Source organism: Trachurus trachurus, assembly GCF_905171665.1.
Source record: "Trachurus trachurus genome assembly, chromosome: 15".
Taxonomy (NCBI): domain Eukaryota; kingdom Metazoa; phylum Chordata; class Actinopteri; order Carangiformes; family Carangidae; genus Trachurus; species Trachurus trachurus.
The window spans coordinates 2297198-2317712 of NC_139906.1; the positions used below are offsets into that span (position 1 = coordinate 2297198).

General features: G+C 42.2%; 2 protein-coding genes across 2 annotated transcripts in view; one reads left to right on the top strand and one right to left on the bottom strand.

Annotated features, from left to right (window-relative positions):
• LOC310997934 (uncharacterized protein) overlaps nt 1-20515 on the bottom strand; it is a 266892-nt gene that overhangs the window by 152535 nt on the left and 93842 nt on the right. The window lies entirely within an intron of this gene.
• Nucleotides 1-20515, top strand: part of slc30a6 (solute carrier family 30 member 6) — a 71446-nt gene that overhangs the window by 36726 nt on the left and 14205 nt on the right. Inside the window, exons 7-10 of the mRNA XM_083987756.1 lie at nt 27-107; nt 3895-3930; nt 7207-7301; nt 13360-13408. Of these exons, the coding sequence (XP_083843882.1) occupies nt 27-107; nt 3895-3930; nt 7207-7301; nt 13360-13408 (261 nt within the window). The remainder of the gene's footprint in view (nt 1-26; nt 108-3894; nt 3931-7206; nt 7302-13359; nt 13409-20515) is intronic.

Consider the following 20515-nt stretch of genomic DNA (forward strand, 5'->3'; position numbering starts at 1 on the left):
ACTCATGATTTTGTTTGTGTCTTCAGGTTCGACAGACTGGAGGTTCTGGCCGTTTTCGCTTCAACTGTTCTGGTCCAACTGGGAGCTTTGTTCATCCTGAAGGAGAGGTGTGTATCCCCCCCCCCCTCACACGCACACACACACAGACACACACGCACGCACACACACACACACACACACACACACACACACACACACACACACACTCTAGAATCAGTGGTGTTGATGCAGCGAAGGACAAGCAGTGAGTGAGTGAGTAATGAAGTCTTATTGTCCCTCTGTCTCTGTCTCTCTCCATTAAAATTTCAATTATCTTCCTGTTGTGACTCGGCAACAACAACAGTTATTAATGTTTCCACAGCAACACACTGCGGTATTTTCCAGTTGTGTCTTTGTCTTGTCCTTTGTTGTCGTCCCCGCTCCACACAGAGCAGCTCTATTATCTGTCGCTCCGTGGAGAAGCGGTAATTGGTCGGAGCTCAGGACGCTGCAGAGACTCGAACACGCGATCACACTGCTGCTTCACGGCTGTTTTTAAATGATTGTGCAAATTTTTACAACTAATTGTGTTTTCAAACTTATTTATTAAAGGGATAGTATCATTTTTTAAAAAAGTGTGGTTGTATGATCTACAAATAGCCCCTAAGTACTTTAATTGCAGTAGAAGACTCTCTGCACTCCTCCCGTTAGCAACGCCAGCCCATAATAGCCCTGCCCAGAGATTTACAACATACAGTGTTGTGAACAGACCCAAAGAAACGGCCTATTTTCCAGCCCCTCAAAGGGAAGGAAAAATTATATTATAGTGAACAATGGAACTGTCTTTTTTTTCAGGTAAAACCTCTTTTAGGCCGTGAAAATAGGCCGTTTCTTTGGGTCTGTTCACAACACTGTATGTTGTAAATCTCTGGGCAGGGCTATTATGGGCTGGCGTTGCTAACGGGAGGAGTGCAGAGAGTCTTCTACTGCAATTAAAGTACTTAGGGGCTATTTGTAGATCATACAACCCCACTTTAAAAAAAAATGCTACTATCCCTTTAAGATAAAATAAATGTAAAAAGTATGAAAACATGTTGAATCAGTGTTAATGAGCCTCAGAGATGTTAAAATGAAAGTGTCAATATGAAGCGCACACTTTGTAGTTGTGTGTGTTTGTGTGTTGAATTTTTTAATGTGGAGGGAGTGTGTGTTATTGTCTGGCTCTGTCATCGTAACACACACACACACACACAGACACACACACCTCCAGGCGTCCTGTGTGGGGTTGTCTTGCGGTCAGTTCTCAGTGAAGGGAGGGGCTGAATTAACACACACACACACACACACACACACACACACACACACACACACACACACACACACACACACACACACACACACACACGAAGTATTAGCCGGCAGTGCGCCAACTACACGTGTGTGTTTGTGTGTGTGTGGCGTCTAATTGGCTGACAGTTGTCAACTCTTTCATAAGTCGTGGCGTCGTTAACCTGCCCGTAACCATAGCAACAGCGCTGATGCAGCAGCAGCAACGCTTCAAACGGTTTGTTAGTAAGTGACGGTAAAAACACACTTTAACACACACACACAGACACACATCAGATGAAGCTCATTGATCCTCCGTCCATTGATCCTTTATCGGTTCACTGTACAACATGTACCGACATACAGTATGTATCTCAGGCAGCGTTATTGATTAGCTCCATCTGTAGCAGGCTGCTGATCACTTTGTTTGAACAATCGATCAGTTATTGATGTTTGATGTTTTCAGGTCATTTGAACTAAATCAAAACAAAGGTATTTAAATCTATAATTGTAGAAAAGATGGAGCAGAAAAAGTCTTTTTTTTTTGTCTTCTTTGATTCAAACACCACAGGCTGCTCATTAGGGGCTGCCCTCAAATAGTCCAAGACCAAAAAATCATTGGTTGATTGGCCGCAAGAAAAAAAAACAACTAACATTTCGAGCCGTGTCTTGTCAAAATGACCGTACTTTCCGGACTATAGAGAATGTGAAGCTGACGTCACGGCGCTTTGAGTTGAGGGACGTCGGCGACCATCTTTGGAGGAACGCAAACGAAAACGGAGGAAAACGAACAAGAAAGAGAAAAAAGAGAAAGAAAAAGAGATGAGGAAGACGGACAGAAAGAAAAAAAGAAATGGGGAAGGGGAAGGGAAACGAAGGAGGAACGTATCGTGATAAACTCAAATTTAACGAGAAACAAAGGTACACAGAAAAACTACAACTTATTAACGGTGTCGATCCCTAACTTACGTTTTGCCGTTAAGGGACTGGATTCAAGACCCAGATTTACTCTACACTGACTGATCCAGACATCGTCAACTATCTCGTTGTTGGTATTAGTGCTGCATATACTACTGTCCCACCATGATGACTTTTAAGCGACTTTGGGGAACTTTTTTTAGGGAGACGAGCAAGTGTTTTTACATCCGCGATCCTCCAAAGATGGCGCCCAACGTCCCACAATGCAAAGCGGCGTGACGTAACTTCACATTCTCTATAAGCCGCTACTTTCTTCTCCCGCCCCGGTGTCCCAGCTCTCATCTCTGCTGCACCGCGACACAAACGCGCTCCGTAACCCGTCTCAATCTTTTGTTCATGACGGTTAAGACTACACAAACACACACGTCGTAACATCGTATATGTTATGTAACGTTATCCACCGCTCCATTTATTGATTTTTCGCCGGCTTCGTTGTAAACAAATGCACATGGGTGAGAGGAGCGTAACCAGAACAGACTGTCACAGTTCCCTACTGTCTTTCTGTGTAAATATCTCATGTTACAAGATGAAAACCTGCAGCTTATATTCAAGTGCGGCCTATATATGTATTTTTTTTTAAAATTTAGCTGGTGCGGCTTATACTCAGGTGCTCTATAGTCCGGAAAGTACGGTAAGTCAAAATCAATATGACTGAACTGTATATGAAAGGCTATAGGGCTTTTAATTTGAAGGGTCGATTAGTCGACTAATCGGCATAAATGACGACTACTGGTCGACCATGAAAATCTTTGGTCTACTCATTGTCCACGGCATCATGTGCCTCGACACTGTCTTGTCTTTTTGTGTCTTTCAGAATAAAACACCAATAGATTAAAATGATAATTTTTCTTCAGTTATACAAGATTTGAGATCGTTTGGATCCAAAATCGAAATAACAATCAAAATCTGATTAATCATCCACTAGAACTGACTGTCTTTCTGTTTTCCCTTAGAAAGAAAATAAATTAAGCTATTATTAGGCTAAAACAACTTTGGGAGAAACTCTAATAACTTCACAGAAAAAGAAATGGATATATGATATATATCGATATTCAGCAAAGAAATATATAACAATATATAACTTTTGGTCCACATTGAGGCACTGATGGCAATCTGAATATTAGAGAATTAGCGTAACTGATAATAATTACAGTCTGAGGTCTCCTGTAACCATGACGACCAGGTTAAATACCCTTTAAACTGCAGAGACAAAAGAATTAAAGTGAACATTTCTCCCCTACACACACACACACACACGAGGGAGGCTGCCAGTCTGTACAGTCCATGTCATGAATGGCACAGTGTGTGTGTGTGTGTGTGTGTGTGTGTGTGTGTGTGTGTGTAGGTATTTCCTGTTTTCTCTGTCTGTTTGTTCGCTCCTTGTCTCTTTTCATTCATTTCATTTGTCTCCATCACTCTCTCTCCAGCTCACTCACAATACACACACACTAACACAACACAATACACACTGACACGTATACACACTCACAGACACACACACTTATACACACAATACACACAGACGCACACACACACTTATATACACACACACACTCTGAGGGCCAGGTGGGACCACTGTGACTCTGACTGTGTGTGTTTGTGTTTCCTCAGTTTTGAGCGCTTCATGGAGCAGCCGGAGGTCCACACGTAAGTATCACTGCTACACACACGCACACACACACACACACACACACAACACACACACACACACACACACACCAATTCCCTCAGTGCACTTGAAGATGAGCAGACACAACATGATACACACACACAGACACACACACACACACACAGGGCCAGCTGTTGTCGGAACAGAACATCCTGAAACAACTGGAACACACACACACACACACACACACACACACACACACACCCTGTCAGAGTGTGAAATTGTGTGTGTGTGTGTGTGTGTGTGTGTAAGTTGTGCGTCCACACCAGCAGAGGTAATTAAACACGGCGGCCTCGGGGTGACGACATCATCATCATCAGATTCAGGTGCTTTTATTTTGGAGAAACGTTCTCAGGTCTTTTCAAAATAAAACAACACGTTTAGTTACTGGAGCCACTTCCTGTTGAGCAGAGAGACGACGAGTTATTCTCTCTCTTCTTTCTCCTCTTTCTCTCTCTCTCTCTCCTCTATCTATCTCTCCTTCTCTCTCTCTTTCTCCACCTCTCTTTTTCTCCCTCGCTCTCTCCCCCTCTCTCTTCTTTCTCTCCCCCTCTCTTCTCTCTCTCCCTCTCTTCTCTCTCCCTCTCTCCCCTCTCTCTCTTTCTCCCCTGCTCCCTCTCTTCTCTCCCCCCCTTTTTCTCCCTCTCTTCTCTCCCTCCCTCTCTTCCCCTTCTTTCTCTCTTTCTCCCCCTCTCTTTTTCTCTCTCCCTCTCTCTCCCCCCTCTTTCTTTCTCTCTCTTCTCTCTCTCCCCTTTCTCTTTCTCCCCCATCTCTTCTCTCTCTCCCTCTCTCTCCCTCTCTTCTCTTCCCTCTCTTTTTCTCCCTTTCTTCTCTCTCTCCCTCACTTCCCCTTCTTTCTCTCTTTCTCCCCCTCTCTTTTTCTCCCTCCCTCTCCCCTCCTTTCTCCCCCTCTCTTTTTCTCCCTCCCCCCCTTCTCCCCCTCTCTTTTTCTCACTCACTCTCTCCCCCCTCTTTCTTTTTCTCGCCCTCTCTTTCATTCTCTCTCTTCTCTCTCTCCCCCTCTCTCTTTCTCCCCCCATCTCTTCTCTCTCCCCATCTTCGCTCTCTCTCTTTCTCTCCCCCTCTCTTCTCTCTCTCCTTCATTCTCTCCTTCTCCCTCTCTTCTCTCTCTCCCTCTCTTCCCCTTCTCTCTCTCTTTCTCCCCTGTTCCCTCTCTTCTCTACCCATCTTTTTCTCCCTCTCTTCTCTCTCTTCTCTCTCCTTCATTCTCTCCTTCTCTCTCTCTTTCTCCCCTGCTCCCTCTCTTCTCTCCCCCTCTCTTCAATCAAAAATCTCCCTCTCTTCCCCTTCTTTCTCTCTTTCTCCCCCCTCTCTTTTTCTCCCTCGCTCTTTCTCCCCCTCTCCCCCTCTCTCTTTCTCCCCCTCTCCCCCTCTCTCTCTCCCCCTCTCTCCCTCTCTCTCTCTCTCCATTATAAAACAGATTAACGGCGGCTTTTATAACCTAAAACACAACGAGACTTAAACCTGTCTCCTGTGACGAGATTACCCCCCCTCTCCCCTCTCCCCTCCTCCCCCATCACCTCACCCCCCCTCACACCCCCCTCTCCCCCCATCCCCCCCCCCCCCCCCTCACCCTCCTCCACCTCTCTGTTCTTCTGTGAATGGATGTGATTGGACGACGTGAGAGAGACGGACACTAACCGGAGGGACAGGTGTCTGCTGGGTGGAAACGTTCATCCTCCTCTCTCTCTCTCTCTCTCTCTCTCTCTTTAATCTGTCCTTTAAGGGGGGGGGGGGAGGAGGAGGAGGGGGGGGCAGTTTATCATCCAGTTATTGTGGCAGCTCTTCGCCTCCCGCTGATTGTTTGGACCAATTTGAAGGCTCTTAAAAGGATTGTCCTGTGTGATTAGTGTATTGAAGAGTACAGTGTGTGTGTGTGTGTGTGTGTGTGTGTGCACTCTATTACTTTTTCATTTATCTTAAAGAGATGAGTGACAGAGAAGACAAACGCTTTTCTGTTTTTATGCAAAATTACAAACAGAAAAAGTTCTGGGTTTGAACCCAGTGTGGAGTTTATATAGTTTATATATTCTGTGTGTGAGTTCCTCCACACTCAGTCAAACTCAATGCAGGTGGATCAGAGACTCTAAATGGTCTCTAATGGGTGTGATGTTGTTAGGAGGAGGATGGAGCAGTGTTTCCCATGCATTCATTTCAAATTACGCCCACCACAAATACAAATACTTGTTCTGAGACTGAAGAACATTACTTTTTAAGTCAACGTGCAAATTAGGGCCAGTGGCGTGAATTTGTGGAAATATTGTTTCTTTCTGGAAAAAAGAGGTAAAAATTCTCCAGAAAAAAAAAAAAGTTTTAATAGAAAATTCTAGAAGAAAGTGATAAGATTTCTAAAAATGAAGTTAAATATTTTCTAGAAAAAAGTGGTAACATTTCAAGAAAAAGTTGGAACAAGTATCCAACATTTGAAACATATTTATAAGTCTGAGAAAAGCTGGAAAAGCAGAATAATAGTTGAATCAAGGGGGCAGTTGTCGGTCTGAGAAGTGAAGTCACTTCCGTGTCAGAAAGCAGCATTCTCCATAGACCCCCATGTTAAAATCACCGACTTTACATCCTCAATAAACATGTTAAAAGCCTGGTGTCAGAACGTTTTTTGGTCTCAATCGATAGTTTCTACCCCCACACACACTCTGAGGGGGGTGAATTTTTTTTAAACTCTACCGTTTTACTGTTATTAGGTTAAAACTCTGGCCAATTAGGGCGCGGAAACGTTGAGTGACAGGTCCGAGCAGCTCCGTGGACAGCTGCTTCGAGGCCAGTGGGCGGGTTCTCGGCCGGCCAATCCAACATGGCGCTGTTCAGGCCGCCATATTGGAGTCACAAAAACGACTCCCCAAAACCAATGGGGGACGTCATGGATGCTACGTCCATTCTTTTTACAGTCTATGAGTTGAATTAATAATAATGATAAAGTTGAACAACACAGTCTCTCCTCCACCTCACTGCTGCAGTTCCACCGTCCACCACTAGTGGCCTCTGTCAGTCAGCTACACCTGTACCTGCACCATCCAACGCAACAAAAACTCCTCCATATATTCACCTTTTTAACAATGTCATAATGTTTTCAGGAACACACACACACACACACACTGGGCTCAGAGTGTTTGTTTTTGGATGTCCTCTAAACTAATCACTCTGTTGTTGTTGTATTGTCCTAAATACCTTTGTGTATTAACAGCATCTCTCTCTCTCTCTCTCTCTCTCTCTCTCAGTGGTCGTCTTCTGGTCGGGACGTTCGTCGCTCTCTTCTTCAACCTGTTGACTCTCCTGTCTGTCAGGAACAAGCCGTTTGCATACGTCTCAGAAGGTACACACACACACACACACACACACACACAGACACACGCTTTGTTTATTTGTTGTTGTTGTGGTTGTTTCTCCTCTGGACGGTGGAGGTTTGTTAATCCTTACTCACACTGGGGAACGGGGACAATTTGTCTTTTGTTATATTTTGGGGGGATTATTCTGTTTGTGTCAGTGGATGAATCACAAATGGCCGCCGTGGGATCAGAGGTTAGTCTGAAATAATAACAGAGCAACTTCTCCTGAAGCACGACACACACGCACACACAGAGACACGCACACAAAGAGACACGCACACTCACACAGAGAAGTCCTCTAAATTGTTTTCTACAGATTAAAGACGAGTTGGACACGCAACACTGCTCCAGAACTGACAGAGACCAGACATATGACCAAGAGTAAAGGCTACAGACTACAGAACAAAAACAGAGTAAAGACCAGAAAGTACGGACCAAAAACTAGACCAAAAACTACAGAGTAAAGACTAGAGCAGGGGTGCCCAAATTCTTCTCAGTGAAGGGCCAAAAATGAATCGGGGTGGAGGGCCGCGGGCCAAAATGAAACATTCAAATTAAATAGGTCTAGAACATACAGTAGGTTAAAGCAGAAGTAAGCGATATTTTTGTGTTAATCTAAGTCTTAAATAGTTGTATCTTCCGACAGCAATCACTTACATAGAGTGTTTGGACCGAAACACGGGTCTGTCAGTCACTCTGCTCTGCTCTGAGCCGAGGAGAAAACTTTTCTCGTATCCTACAAGTTTTATCCAATGAGGAGAGAGAACGGCATAAAGGGGCGGTCCTCTCTGTGTGTGCAGCCAAGGGATGCGCCTGAATGTGGTGACGTAGGGACGAGGACCAATAGATCCATGACGAGGGCAGGGGCTGCTAACTCCATCGGCTGACAAGACGTTATGGTGCGTTCAAGGCAGCCCGTAACTCGTGTTTTTCCGACCTGTGAAGTGGTACCAGTTCGATCTGGTACGAGTTCACGGGTCAGAAGTTACGAGTGGCCGTTATAGTGACTTTCACAGGTAAAACAGGTCGGAGAAACACGAGTGGGTTGCCTGGAACGCTACAAAGTCGTAAATCATGACGTGAAGCTGTAATTTACGGTTTCAAAAGCCTGCCTGGAAACGCAGCATTAGCCAAAACGACCGGATCGCTTACTTCTGCTTTAATTGTGCAAAATAAACACTCATACAAAGTATTTTTTGAATAGCTAACACTATTGATTATTGTGTTTCACTGGTAAACAGGGCTCCAGACTGCCCATAAATGGGGGCATTTTGCCCCTAAAATTTGGGTCACATGTGCAACTAGTGAAGTTGCCTGTCTTTTGTTTTGTAACGCTGGTGAAACATGAAAGGGGAGACTCAAAAAATCTGATGTTTGTAATTACAGGTGGCAGGTCAATGTGTGTGAGTATTGTGAATAATAACTTGCCCTGCAAATCAATTTACAAGTGTGTTCCCCTAAATTTCCTGCTTGCTCTCCTAAAATTTTAAGTTAGGGGCCACTGTGCTCCTAGTGAAAAATGTTAAGTCTGGAGCCCTGCTGTTAAAACAAAGCAAAGTTACTGGTAGGTCTGGTTGAGAAGGGCATTCATTGTCTGCTACTTGTGTCGTCCCCAGAAAAGCAGAGTAGCATGTGAATGGGCCCCAAATTCACTTTATGCACAGCTACACTACTTCCTGAAATAAGCCAGCTCGTTTAATTCCTGTCTTACATTATTGGACCAACTGATTAATCCAGGTGTGTCTGAGTAGTCACAGTGGTCAGACACACCTGGATTAATCAGTTGGTCCAATAATGTAAGACAGGAATTAAACGAGCTGGCTTATTTCAGGAAGTAGTGTAGCTGTGCATAAAGTGAATTGGGCAGCCCTGGACTAGAGAGTACAGACCAAAAACTAAAGAGTAAAGACTAGAACGTACGGACCAAAAACTAAACGGTAAAGACTAGAGAGTACGGACCAAAAATATATTAATTAAAGGGATATTCCTCTGTTTAGTTTAACCTCTGGTGTCTACTTGTAGCGTCACCAGCCGACCGCCACCAAAAAGCCGCTCATAGCCACAAATAACACTCAGAACAGAACCAGACTTCACCAACAGTACAAACAGGGTCACATCCCATAATAACCAGGCATCAAACAGACTGATTGATTTATTGATTGATTTCATATTTATTGCTTTATTAGTTTCACTACCAACTAATCTTTACAAACACAGACACAGTGTTGACATCAGAGGGATGAAGACCAGTCACAGACTCACACTCTGCACTGACTCCATATGCAAACACAGTCGCACACCGTTCATGTGGAACACACACAACTTATAGGTCACACACACACACACACACACACACACACACACACTGAATTACACACACACACAAACACACATAAGTGTAGAGTGGAGGCCGGTGTCGACCCCGGGACATATTAACCTCAGAGAGACTCAGTCTGCTGCTAATACAGACGGACTGGAACACACACACACACACACCCACACACACACACACACACACACACACACACACTGGTTGGTACCTGTGTGTGTGTGTGTGTGTGTGTGTGTGTGTGTGTGTGTGTGTGTGTGTGTGTGTGTTGTACAGTCACAGAGAAACACAAACAGTTGTGCGACTGTTGTCAGATCTGAAAACACAGTAAACGGAGAAACAGGTTCTATAGGTCAGAGAGGAAGAGGAGGAGGAAGAGGAGGAGGAGGAAGAGGAAGAAGAGGAGGAGGAAGAGGAGGAGGAGGAGGAGGAGGAAGAGGAGGAGGAAGAGGAGGAAGAAGAGGAGGAGGAGGAAGAGGAAGAAGAGGAGGAGGAAGAGGAGGAGGAGGAGGAGGAGGAGGAAGAGGAGGAGGAGGAAGATAACTTCCACTCATACATCCTTCCCCTCCCTCTCCTCTTCCTCCTCCTGTTTTTCTCCTCCTTTTCCTCCTCTCCTCCACTTGTTTCTCCTCTTCATCCTCTTTCTCTCTTCCTCCTCCTGTTTTTCTTCTCCTCTCCTCTTCTTCTTTCTCCTCTCCCTCCTATCTTCCTCTTTTTTCTCCTCTTCCTAGTCCTCCTCTCTTCCTCATCTCCTCCTCTTCCTCCTCTCCCCCTCTTCTCTCTACACTTCTTTCTCCTCTTCCTCCTCTCTTCCTCTTTTTTCTCCTCTTCCTTGTCCTCCTCTCTTCCTCCTCTCCTCCTCTTCTTTCTACACTTCTTTCTCCTCTTCCTCCTCTCTTCCTCTTTTTTCTTCATCGTCCTCCTTTTCTTTTCCTCTCCTCCTCTCCTCCTTCTCCTCTTTCTTTTCTTCCTCCTCTCTTCCTCTTTTTTCTTCTCTTCCTCATCGTCCTCCTTTTCTTTCTCCTCTTTCTTCTCTCCTCCTCTCCTCCTTCTCCTCTTTCTTTTCTTCCTCCTCTCTTCCTCTTTTTTCTTCTCTTCCTCATCGTCCTCCTCTTCTTTCTCCTCTTTCTTCTTTCCTCCTCTCCTCCTTCTCCTCTTCCTCCTCTTCCTCTTCTTTCTCCTCTTCTCCTTCTCCTCTTCCTCCCCTTCTCCTCTTTCTCCTCTCCTCCTCTTCTTTCTCCTCTTCCTCTCTCCTCTTCCTCCAATCTTCCTTCTCTCCTCCTCTTCTTTCTCCTCTTCATTCTTCTCTCCGCCTTCTCCTCTTCCTCTTCTTCCTTCTCTCCTCTTTCTTCTCTCCTCCTCTTCTTTCTCATCTTCCTCCCCTCTTCCTCTTTTTTATCCTCTTCCTCTTCCTCCTCTCTGGCTGACTCACTATCAGTCTGAACAGTCTACTGGTGAATGAGGTCAGTGTGTTCCTGCGTGTCTGTGTGTGTCTGCACGTGTGTGTGTGTGTGTGTGTCTCTGCGTGTGTATGTGTCTGCGTGTGTCTGTGTGTGTGTGTGTGTTCCTGCGTGTGTGTGTGTGTGCGTGTGTGTAGTGTGTGTAGTGTGTGTGTGCGTGCGTGCGTGTGTGTGTGTGCGTGTGTGTGTGTCTGTGTGTGTGTGTGTGTGTGTGTGTGTGTGTGTGTGTGTGTCAGCTGTCTGCTCTTTCGTTCGGTTCAGTCTCAACATCACTTAACATCTGACATTTTGGGACGGGGGGGGGGGCCGAACTACACACACACACACACACACACACACACACACACACACACACACACACACACACACACACACACACACACACACAGGCACTTAACTTTGCAAAAACACACAATATCTCTCACTCATTATAACACACACACACACACACACACACACACACACAGACACACACACTCTGATGGAGCGAGACTAAAAGTGCATTATGCAACCATGTTCCAGACAGTGGTAATGTAGTGTGCCAGGGGGGCAGGCGGGCAGAGAGACATGCCAACACACACACACACACACACACACTCTGATAGACACACACACACACTCGTACTACGCTCACAAACATTGGACGCCCTCCTCCTCGTACACACGGATCATAAATAAGTCACTCCATTAAAATGTTTGTTTAGACTGACTCACCCTGCTAGCAAAACAAACAAAACACACACACACACACACACAGACACACACACACACACACACTCTCAGGTCTGAGCAGGATGAGATGTGAAGGGCCTTTGACCCGATGCGGAGCCTTCGGGCTTCACAGTGTCGTCAAACATTAAAGGTGGGGCGGAGCAGCCGAGCGAGAGCGCTTATCTTTTTTTAAAGACGAGTGGGCGATCTGTGTGTGTGTGTCTGTGTGTGTGTCTGTGTGTGTGTTTGTCTGTCTGTGTGTGTGTTTGTGTGTCCCAGACCAACCCCACCCTCAATGAGAAAACAGAAATAGAAAAAAAAAAAAAGAGTATTTTTGTCCCTCGTGGTGACGGAGACGCCGAACGACAGCTTCCTGTTTGTCTCAGCTGAGCCGAGCCGGTGATCAGCTGATCCATCGATCGATCAATAAAATCCACTCGGACAGAAACGACTTCCTCCAGAGTTAAAGTTTCTCTCTGTGAAGATGTAACTCAGACAAGGCAGCTTTATTTCATACCAAGGTGCTTTACATAAAAATAAAACATTTAACTGTAAGAATTGGAAACAGAAAGAACATTGTAACAAAACAGTAAAAACATAACATATTTAAAAAATAAAATAAAAACCCAAAATAGCAAAAATTGGAAACATCAAACATACAATTAAAAGCAAGACAAAACAATAAAAGAAAGTACAGGAAAAAGACTAAAATAGAGAATAAAATATGAGTTTGCAGCATGAAAATACTGATTTGTATTAAAACAATTAAAAGGACTTAGTGCAAATCCAAGATTAAGATTTAAAGTTCTTTAAAAGAGCTCAGAGAAGGAAATGTTTTTAACCTGGATTTTAAAAAGCTTGAGGCTGATTTCATTTATTTTTATATAATAAATAATCAAACTATTGATTAAAAACCGTAATTGATCGCTCCGTCCTCTGCAGTAAACGTTTCTGATGTCGACCCGGTTTCTCTGAGAGAAGCAGTTTAGAGAAAGAATCAAAAGTTAAAAAGTTGAACATGAGTTACTTGAATGCATCACGTCATCTGTGATGTCATATCTGAGCTCTGATTTAATTGGACGTTTAAAGGCGCCAGTGCTTCCTGCTCACACACACACACACACACACACACACACACACATAAGAACGCTCTGATTGAATTTTATATCATTATTACTAATATTATTTTCATTATTTATTAATTTCATTTGTCTATTTATTTTTTCTCCTCCTCTCTCTTTCCAGTTTGTGGGTGGGTTGGGGAAGGGGTTTCGTGTTGTGTGTTTGTGTTTTCATGTATATCTTGGAATTGAAAACTGAAAAATAAAATAATCTAAAAAAAAAAGAACGCTCTGATGTGGACAGGATGTGCTGCGTTCAGGGTCTCCTCGTAAAACTGGACGCTGATAATAGTTTTGCTTCCTGCACCTTTGTCAGAAGACGTCTGTTGTTGCCTTTTGTGTTGTATTGTGTTGTCATGAATACTTCTGTATAATAACAACCTCCCTCTCTCTCTCACCCCCCCCCTCCCCCCCCCCCCCACAGCGGCGAGCAGCAGTTGGCTTCAGGAACACGTGGCCGATCTGAGTCGAAGGTAAAAACACAAAAAACAAAAAAAACAACCTCTGGTGTTTCCTGTCGCTGTCTCTCCTTCATCAGCAGGAAGGATCCACTTACACTGAGTCAACACACACACACACACACACACACTCTCTCCTGACGCTGGTAAAAACCGACCATCCTCCGTGTTCCTGCTGACACACACACATCTGAGTGTCCAGGTGTGAGGTCACGGGTCGGGGGGGGCGGAGCCTGAGAGAAACAGATTGGTGTCATTGATCGAGCTTCTGAGAAACAGCTGTAAGATCATCAGGAGTACAGTGACCACACACACACACACACACACACACTGACCTGGGTTCGGGGGTCGTAGGTCGCAGGTCGCTGTAACCGCAGCCTCTGATCGTCTGGTAAAACTACACCTCATCTATTGATCGCTGATCAGATCTCAGTGTCAGAGAGAGAAAGAGCAGATGTTTCCTTTTTTTATTTAAATCTCTTCAACTTCAAAGAGTCACTTCCTGTCTCGTGACTCCAGTGTGAATAAAACACTTCTTTTATTTCTCTTATTTCACATTTAACTGAACAAAACGACACATTTCAACATTTCAACTTGTGTTTGACGGTTGGTTGGTTTGGTTTTGTTTTCTCACTTTCATCCACGAAACGACGAGTGATTCACCCTGAAAACAATCTGTATGAGACGATTCTGTGAAGTTAACAGATAAACACACTTTACACATTATTTCAACTTATTTTATGCTACTTTTTTGTGTTGTTGTTGTTCTGCTTCTTCTTACTTATTTATTTATTTATTTATTTTAAAAAGGACATTTCACATTAATACCATCAGCGTTACACTGCAAAAACTCAATCTTTCCAAGAATATTTGTCTTATTTCTTGTCAAAATGTCTCATTTCTAGTCAAAACTAATCTCTTTCCACTTAAAATAAGACTCATCACCTAAAAAATTAACTTGTTTTTAGATCATTTTCACTTGTTTCAAACTAATTTTCACTTGAAATAAGTAGAAAAATCTGCCAGTGAAAGCAAGTTTTTTGTGCTTGTAACAAGGAAGAAAAACTTGCTCCACTATCAGATTTTTCTACTTATTTCAAGTGAAAATCTGCTTGAAAGAAGTAAAAAGTGTCTAAAAACAAGCTGCTTTTTAGTGTGATGAGTCTTATTTTAAGTAGAATGAGATTTGTTTTGACTAGAAATAAGACGAATATTCTTGGTAAGATATTTGTGTTTTTGCAGTGTAAAAAGAAATGTGGATATAAATGCACCGTTGCTATTTTTCATCCGCAGTCACACAAAAGACTTTATTTATTGCAAAGACACAAAACACAGAAGAACAGACATAAAAGCAGACACAATATTGAGCTTGGTTACACGTGTTATCTAATTTGTGAAAGGATTTCTTGAAAAAAAAGGTAGAGATGCTTCTTTCTGCCTCATTTCATTCAGGAGTTGTTACATTATTGTTATTTTTCTCTTATTTTTTCAATGAATGAAACGAATAAATAAACTAAAACTAAACTAACTGGAGGAGATAAATCATCAAATTAAAAACTAAACCAATCTGATAAAAGAGATCGACTCCCTCTCCTCCTCCTTCTCTCAGCCTCCGCGTTGTCGTGGTAACGCGTAGAGCCAGGCGAGCCGGAGCAGACTGATGCTCGGTGTCGACTGCTGCTGCTGCTGCTGCTGCTGCTGCGATGATAAATATTACATCCCAGTGTGTGTGTGTGTGTGTGTTACAGACACACAGACAGACACACACAGTGGGAGTCAGCAGCTCAGTCGGTGCAGGTTACTTCAGGGAGACTCGTGCTGCAGCGCTGCGCTCTGATTGGCTGAGAGCTGCAGAAATGAACAGGACGTCCCAGCCTAGTTTCCACTCTTTGACTGCGTGTGTGTGTGTCTGTGTGTGAGTGAGTGTGTGTGAGTGTGTAAGAGAGAGAATGCCCTGTATGCCTTCATATAAGCATGATGTGTGTGTGTGTCTTCCATCTGCATGTGTGTGTGTGTGTACGTGCACGTGCACAATTTCCAGTGTGTTTTTCCTTGACTGTGCGTGCGTGTGTGCGTGTGTGTGTGCGTGTGTCTGTTGTAATGACCTGTCCCCACTTAACCTCTGCAGGGTCTGGGTTGTTATATAAAGCTGCTGCTCTGTCAGCCTCACCAGCCACAAGCCTCAGCTCCCAGTGTGTGTCTGTGTGTCTGTCTGGGTGTGCGTGTGTGCATGCGAAAGTTGCCAGTGGGGAGAAGAGACACAGATATTAAAATAAAAAAAAATAAAAAAAGGAAAAAGTTGATGAGATTTGAATTGTTCACAGATTCAGATTATTTGTGTTCAATCAAATCAATCAAATTTTATTTATATGTGTGACGGCCTGGGAAAACCTGTCTATTGTGGCAAATAGCCGAAATAGGTGGAAAAGTTATATTTGATATTTTGTAGGGGTGGGAGAAAAAATCGATTCACATAAATATCGCGATATCCTTTTTGACGATTTTTAAATAGATTTTTTTTTTTCAAAAATCGTTTTTTTTTTGTGTGAATTTTTTGAAATATTGTGCAATGTGCATTTGTTAGCCTTTTATACATACAGAGAGTCCAGGTTTTGAAAGGGGTTTAAGTTCACTTTATAATGAAGTATGTTAATTTATAGGCTCCTACAGTGTTTGTGTGCAGATAAATGTTAAAAATGCTAAAGACTAAAAATCGCGAGAATCTGCAATATCGTAGAATCGCAATTTAAATCAAATCGCCATCCAAAAAATCATAGAAGAATCGAATCGAGAGAAAAGCATATCGTCCTCCCAGCCCTAATATTTTGTGTGATCCTGGTACTTTGAACTTCCTACTACGTCGTGGTGAATAAATATTTTAAGAAAACAAAACGGAAAGTACTTAATTTTATGTTTTATGTGGCGAATAGCGTTTCATTTTCAGCTGAGCCACAGGAGGAGGAGGTCCGTTGTTATCGTAGAGGCACCGTTCAAGGACCCTCGGAAAGCAGAGAATCCTGCAATTCAGATGCTTATAAACAGCTCGTCTTTATCATAACCAGTTCGGAAGTTATAGTACCGGTTATGATGTTGATGTTTTGTAAAATATGTGCAAGCGGCAATGCTACGCTCGGTTTAGCATTGATGCTACATTCGGTTTAGCGTCTGTTCCCGTAACATGTGACGCACCCTATACGGTCCTTTCTTGTCATAGAGGCACCATTCAAGGACCCTCGCAAAACGGAAAATCTCACGATTCCGATACAGTTTACAGCTCGTCTCTATCATAAACGGTTCAGAAGTTGTCTAATGTTTTGTAAAACACTCATCTTTAGAGGGTTAAAGCAGAGACGTTAAAGCCATTTTTCTCACTTTTCAGTTTTTTGGTCGTAATAGATTAAAATGCCCTTAACTTTTGATCTGAAAGGGCTATCTCAGTTATTCAAACAGTTATGAATAGCTGAAAACATCTAGTTTATGGAAATATCAAAAAATGAAAATGTCTAAATCCCACCATGTGAAGCGTTTTTCCCAGGCCACCACACATACAGTATAGCACCTTTCAAAGCAAATAAATGCCGTTCAAAGTGCTTTACATTTTGATTGAAAAAGTATATACTATATATAAGAGGTGAAACAAGAAGAATGACATGGAGACTAATGCACAAAGATTAAAAACAACAATAAAATATAGCAATAGTAAAAAATTACAACTTTTAACAACAATAAAATAAAATGCAGGATAGAAATATAGGGCAAAATATGAAAAACACTCAAAAGAAAGATAACAATAGGACGAATCTCCTTGTTGTTTACAACTACTTCCGGGTAGAAAACCAGCATGAGAACAATAGTGACGGACGAGAGTTTCGCTGTATTTATCTCATTTTTCATGTTACTATATCACCGTTTAGACTAATCTGATGTTTGTAAAGTTTATAAAACCAATGATTGGACAAACATTACTATTTCTGTCTGCACATTTTTGTAATTAGTCATGGTTATCAGAGATTAGCCGGGCTAACGGTTAGCTACCTGTTTAACTTTAATAACTCAGTGACTCAATAAACGGTCCATGAAAAAATATTTTCTCCAGCGGATATCTGAGTTCCAACATGACGTGTCGTGTCCCACAACGGTAGGGTTTTAACAGCTGACGTCCTGATGTTAGCTTAGCTACCACCGTTAGCTTAGCTACAACCGTTAGCTTAGCTGCCGTTAGCTGTCCCTGTCAGCTGAGCCACTGATGCTTTCTAGACACTGTGATTCCCCCAAACTGAATAAATACAACACATACTGTAGCAACACAAAACACACACACAGAAATAGTAATGTTTCTTCAATCATTTCAGATTTGTCTAAACGGTGATAGATAAAAAATATGATATATAGCTAAACTCTCGTTCGTTACTATTGATCTCATTCAAATTACAGCTGGTTTTCTACCAGGAAGTAGAATGTAAACAACAAGGCGATTCGGTCTATAAGAGAGAAGAAAGTAATAAAATAGAAGAATGTAAAACTGTAAAATAGAATAAAATCACACTAATGAAGCGACTGCAGGTCACAGTTGATTTTAACTTTTATTTATTTATTCGTCTTAATGAAGAGGCTGGTTATGTGTCTGACATGGTTCACAGCTTCTTTATGTTCAGACTGAAGCTACAAAATGAGACGATGAGGACGTTGATTTAATTTAATGTAATTGTTGTTATGTTGTGTTGATGTTGTCACAGTGTGTGTGTCCAGTGTGGAGCCAACAGAGTATCAAGTGTTTGTTTGCTCTGCGCTTTAATCCCTCGCTCTCTGTCTGCAACGTGTCTGGATTAACACACACACACACACACACACAGACACACACACACACACACACACACACACACACACACACACACACACACACACACACACACACACACAAACAAACAGACACACACAGACACACACACACACACAAGGTCACATGTCAAATTATATCAATGCATCAGTGGAGGATTATGGGATCGCAGGGATCGCCCAACCTCGTCCTCGACTCCACCAATGTCTCTCTTTCCTTTCTTTCTTTCTTTCTTTCTTTCTTTCTTTCTTTCTTTCTTTCTTTCTTTCTGTCTTTCTTTCTTTCTTTCTCCTGCTTTGTTCCCTCTCTTGTTTTTGGGGCAGTTCGTTTTGTCTTTGTCACTAAATTCTGAGAATGAAAATCATTTGAAGTGTTTCTAATGAGATGAATAGTTATGAGGTTATTGACACACTTTCTTTTCTTTCTTTCTTTCTTTCTTTCTTTCTTTCTTTCTTTCTTTCTTTCTTTCTTTCTTTCTTTCTTTCTTTCTTTCTTTCTTTCTTTCTTTCTGTCTTTCTTTCTTCCTTCCTACCTTTCTGTCTTTCTTTCTTTCTTCCTTCCTTTCTGTCTTTCTTTCTTTCTTTCTTTCTTTCTTTCTTTCTTTCTTTCTTTCTTTCTTTCTTTCTTTCTTTCTTTCTTTCTTTCTTTCTTTCTTTCTTTCTTCCTTCCTTTCTGTCTGTCTTTCTTTCTTCCTTCCTTTCTGTCTTTCTTTCTTTCTTTCTTCCTTCCTTCCTTCCTTTCTGTCTTTCTTTCTTTCTTCATTCCTTCCTTTCTTTCTTCCTTTCTGTCTGTCTTTCTTTCTTCATTCCTTCCTTTCTTTCTTCCTTTCTGTCTTTCTTTCTTTCTTCCTTCCTTCCTTTCTGTCTTTCTTTCTTCCTTCCTTCCTTTCTTTCTTTCTTTCTTTCTTTCTTTCTTTCTTTCTTTCTTTCTTTCTTTCTTTCTCCTGCTTTGATCCCTCAGTTCGTTTTGTCTTTGTCACTAAATTCTGAGAATGAAAATCATTTGAAGTGTTTCTAATGAGATGAATAGTTATGAGGTTATTGACACAGATAAAGGGAGTTATTTAATCTTAATGTTATTAGATCGTGTTAATGAACGTGTCATTGGAGCCCAGTCATTTCACCGCTGCAGGGTCTGTCTCTGATGACATCACCGCCTCTGTCTGCCTCTGATGACATCACCAGCCCTGTCTGTCTGTCTGTCTGTCTCTGCTGTCCGTCTTAATGACTCTCACTAATTGGTCCCGGGACTTAGTCACCACCACAGTTTCCTTTATTCAGCCAAGTGAAGCCAAAAGGAAAATCATCACTGACATGTGACCACAGACCTTCACAATAAAACGTTGTTCAACTGTATGGAGCTTTAACACAAACATCTACCTTTATTCTGAAGGAGCTTTAATAGAGGCATCTACTTTTATTCTGAAAGAGCTTAAATAGCGACATCTACCTTTATTCTGAAGGAGCTTTAGCACAAACATCTACCTTTATTCTGAAGGAGCTTTAATACAAACATCTACCTTTATTCTGAAGGAGCTTTAACACAAACATCTACCTTTATTCTGAAGGAGCTTTAACACAAACATCTACCTTTATTCTGAGGAGCTTTAACACAAACATCTACCTTTATTTTGAAGGAGCTTTAATACAAACATTTACCTTTATTCTGAAGGAGCTTTAATACAAACATCTACCTTTATTCTGAAGGAGCTGGTTCTTGGTTCTTGGCTCTTCTTCACGTCGGTCTTCAGAGCTTCGGACTTTGACGTTATTGGAAATTCAATCTGACGGCAACGCACATTGATCGTTAATTGTTTCCAGGAAGCAGCGGGTGGCAGCGTTACCCAGAATGCACTTGGGCCCTGCTCTGTTTTTGGGGTTTTGGTCTGCATGGTCTCTCTGCAGAACCGAACCGGACCAGACTGTTTCTGATCAATCGATCAAATCTCCATTCTTATTCTTTTACTTTTTCAAAGTCAAATTTTCAAGAGAGACAGAAGAAATACTTGTACAATAAAACAATAAATGATATCATATGATTTTTTAAATAATAACAAACCCCCCATATTCAAAATATAGAAATTGGCAATAAACAATCCATCCTCTCAATAATAATCAATATGTACAGAGTTAATATTTTCAAGCCATTTGCAGTAAATTGTTATTGGATTACAGTGCAGCAGTTTTCTCTGATCACATTATAGAACTCTGACGCAGGAAGGATCATCTTTCATCTTATATTTAATGTAAAATCTGTTCTTAAGGCGGATTATTGCCACAACATCA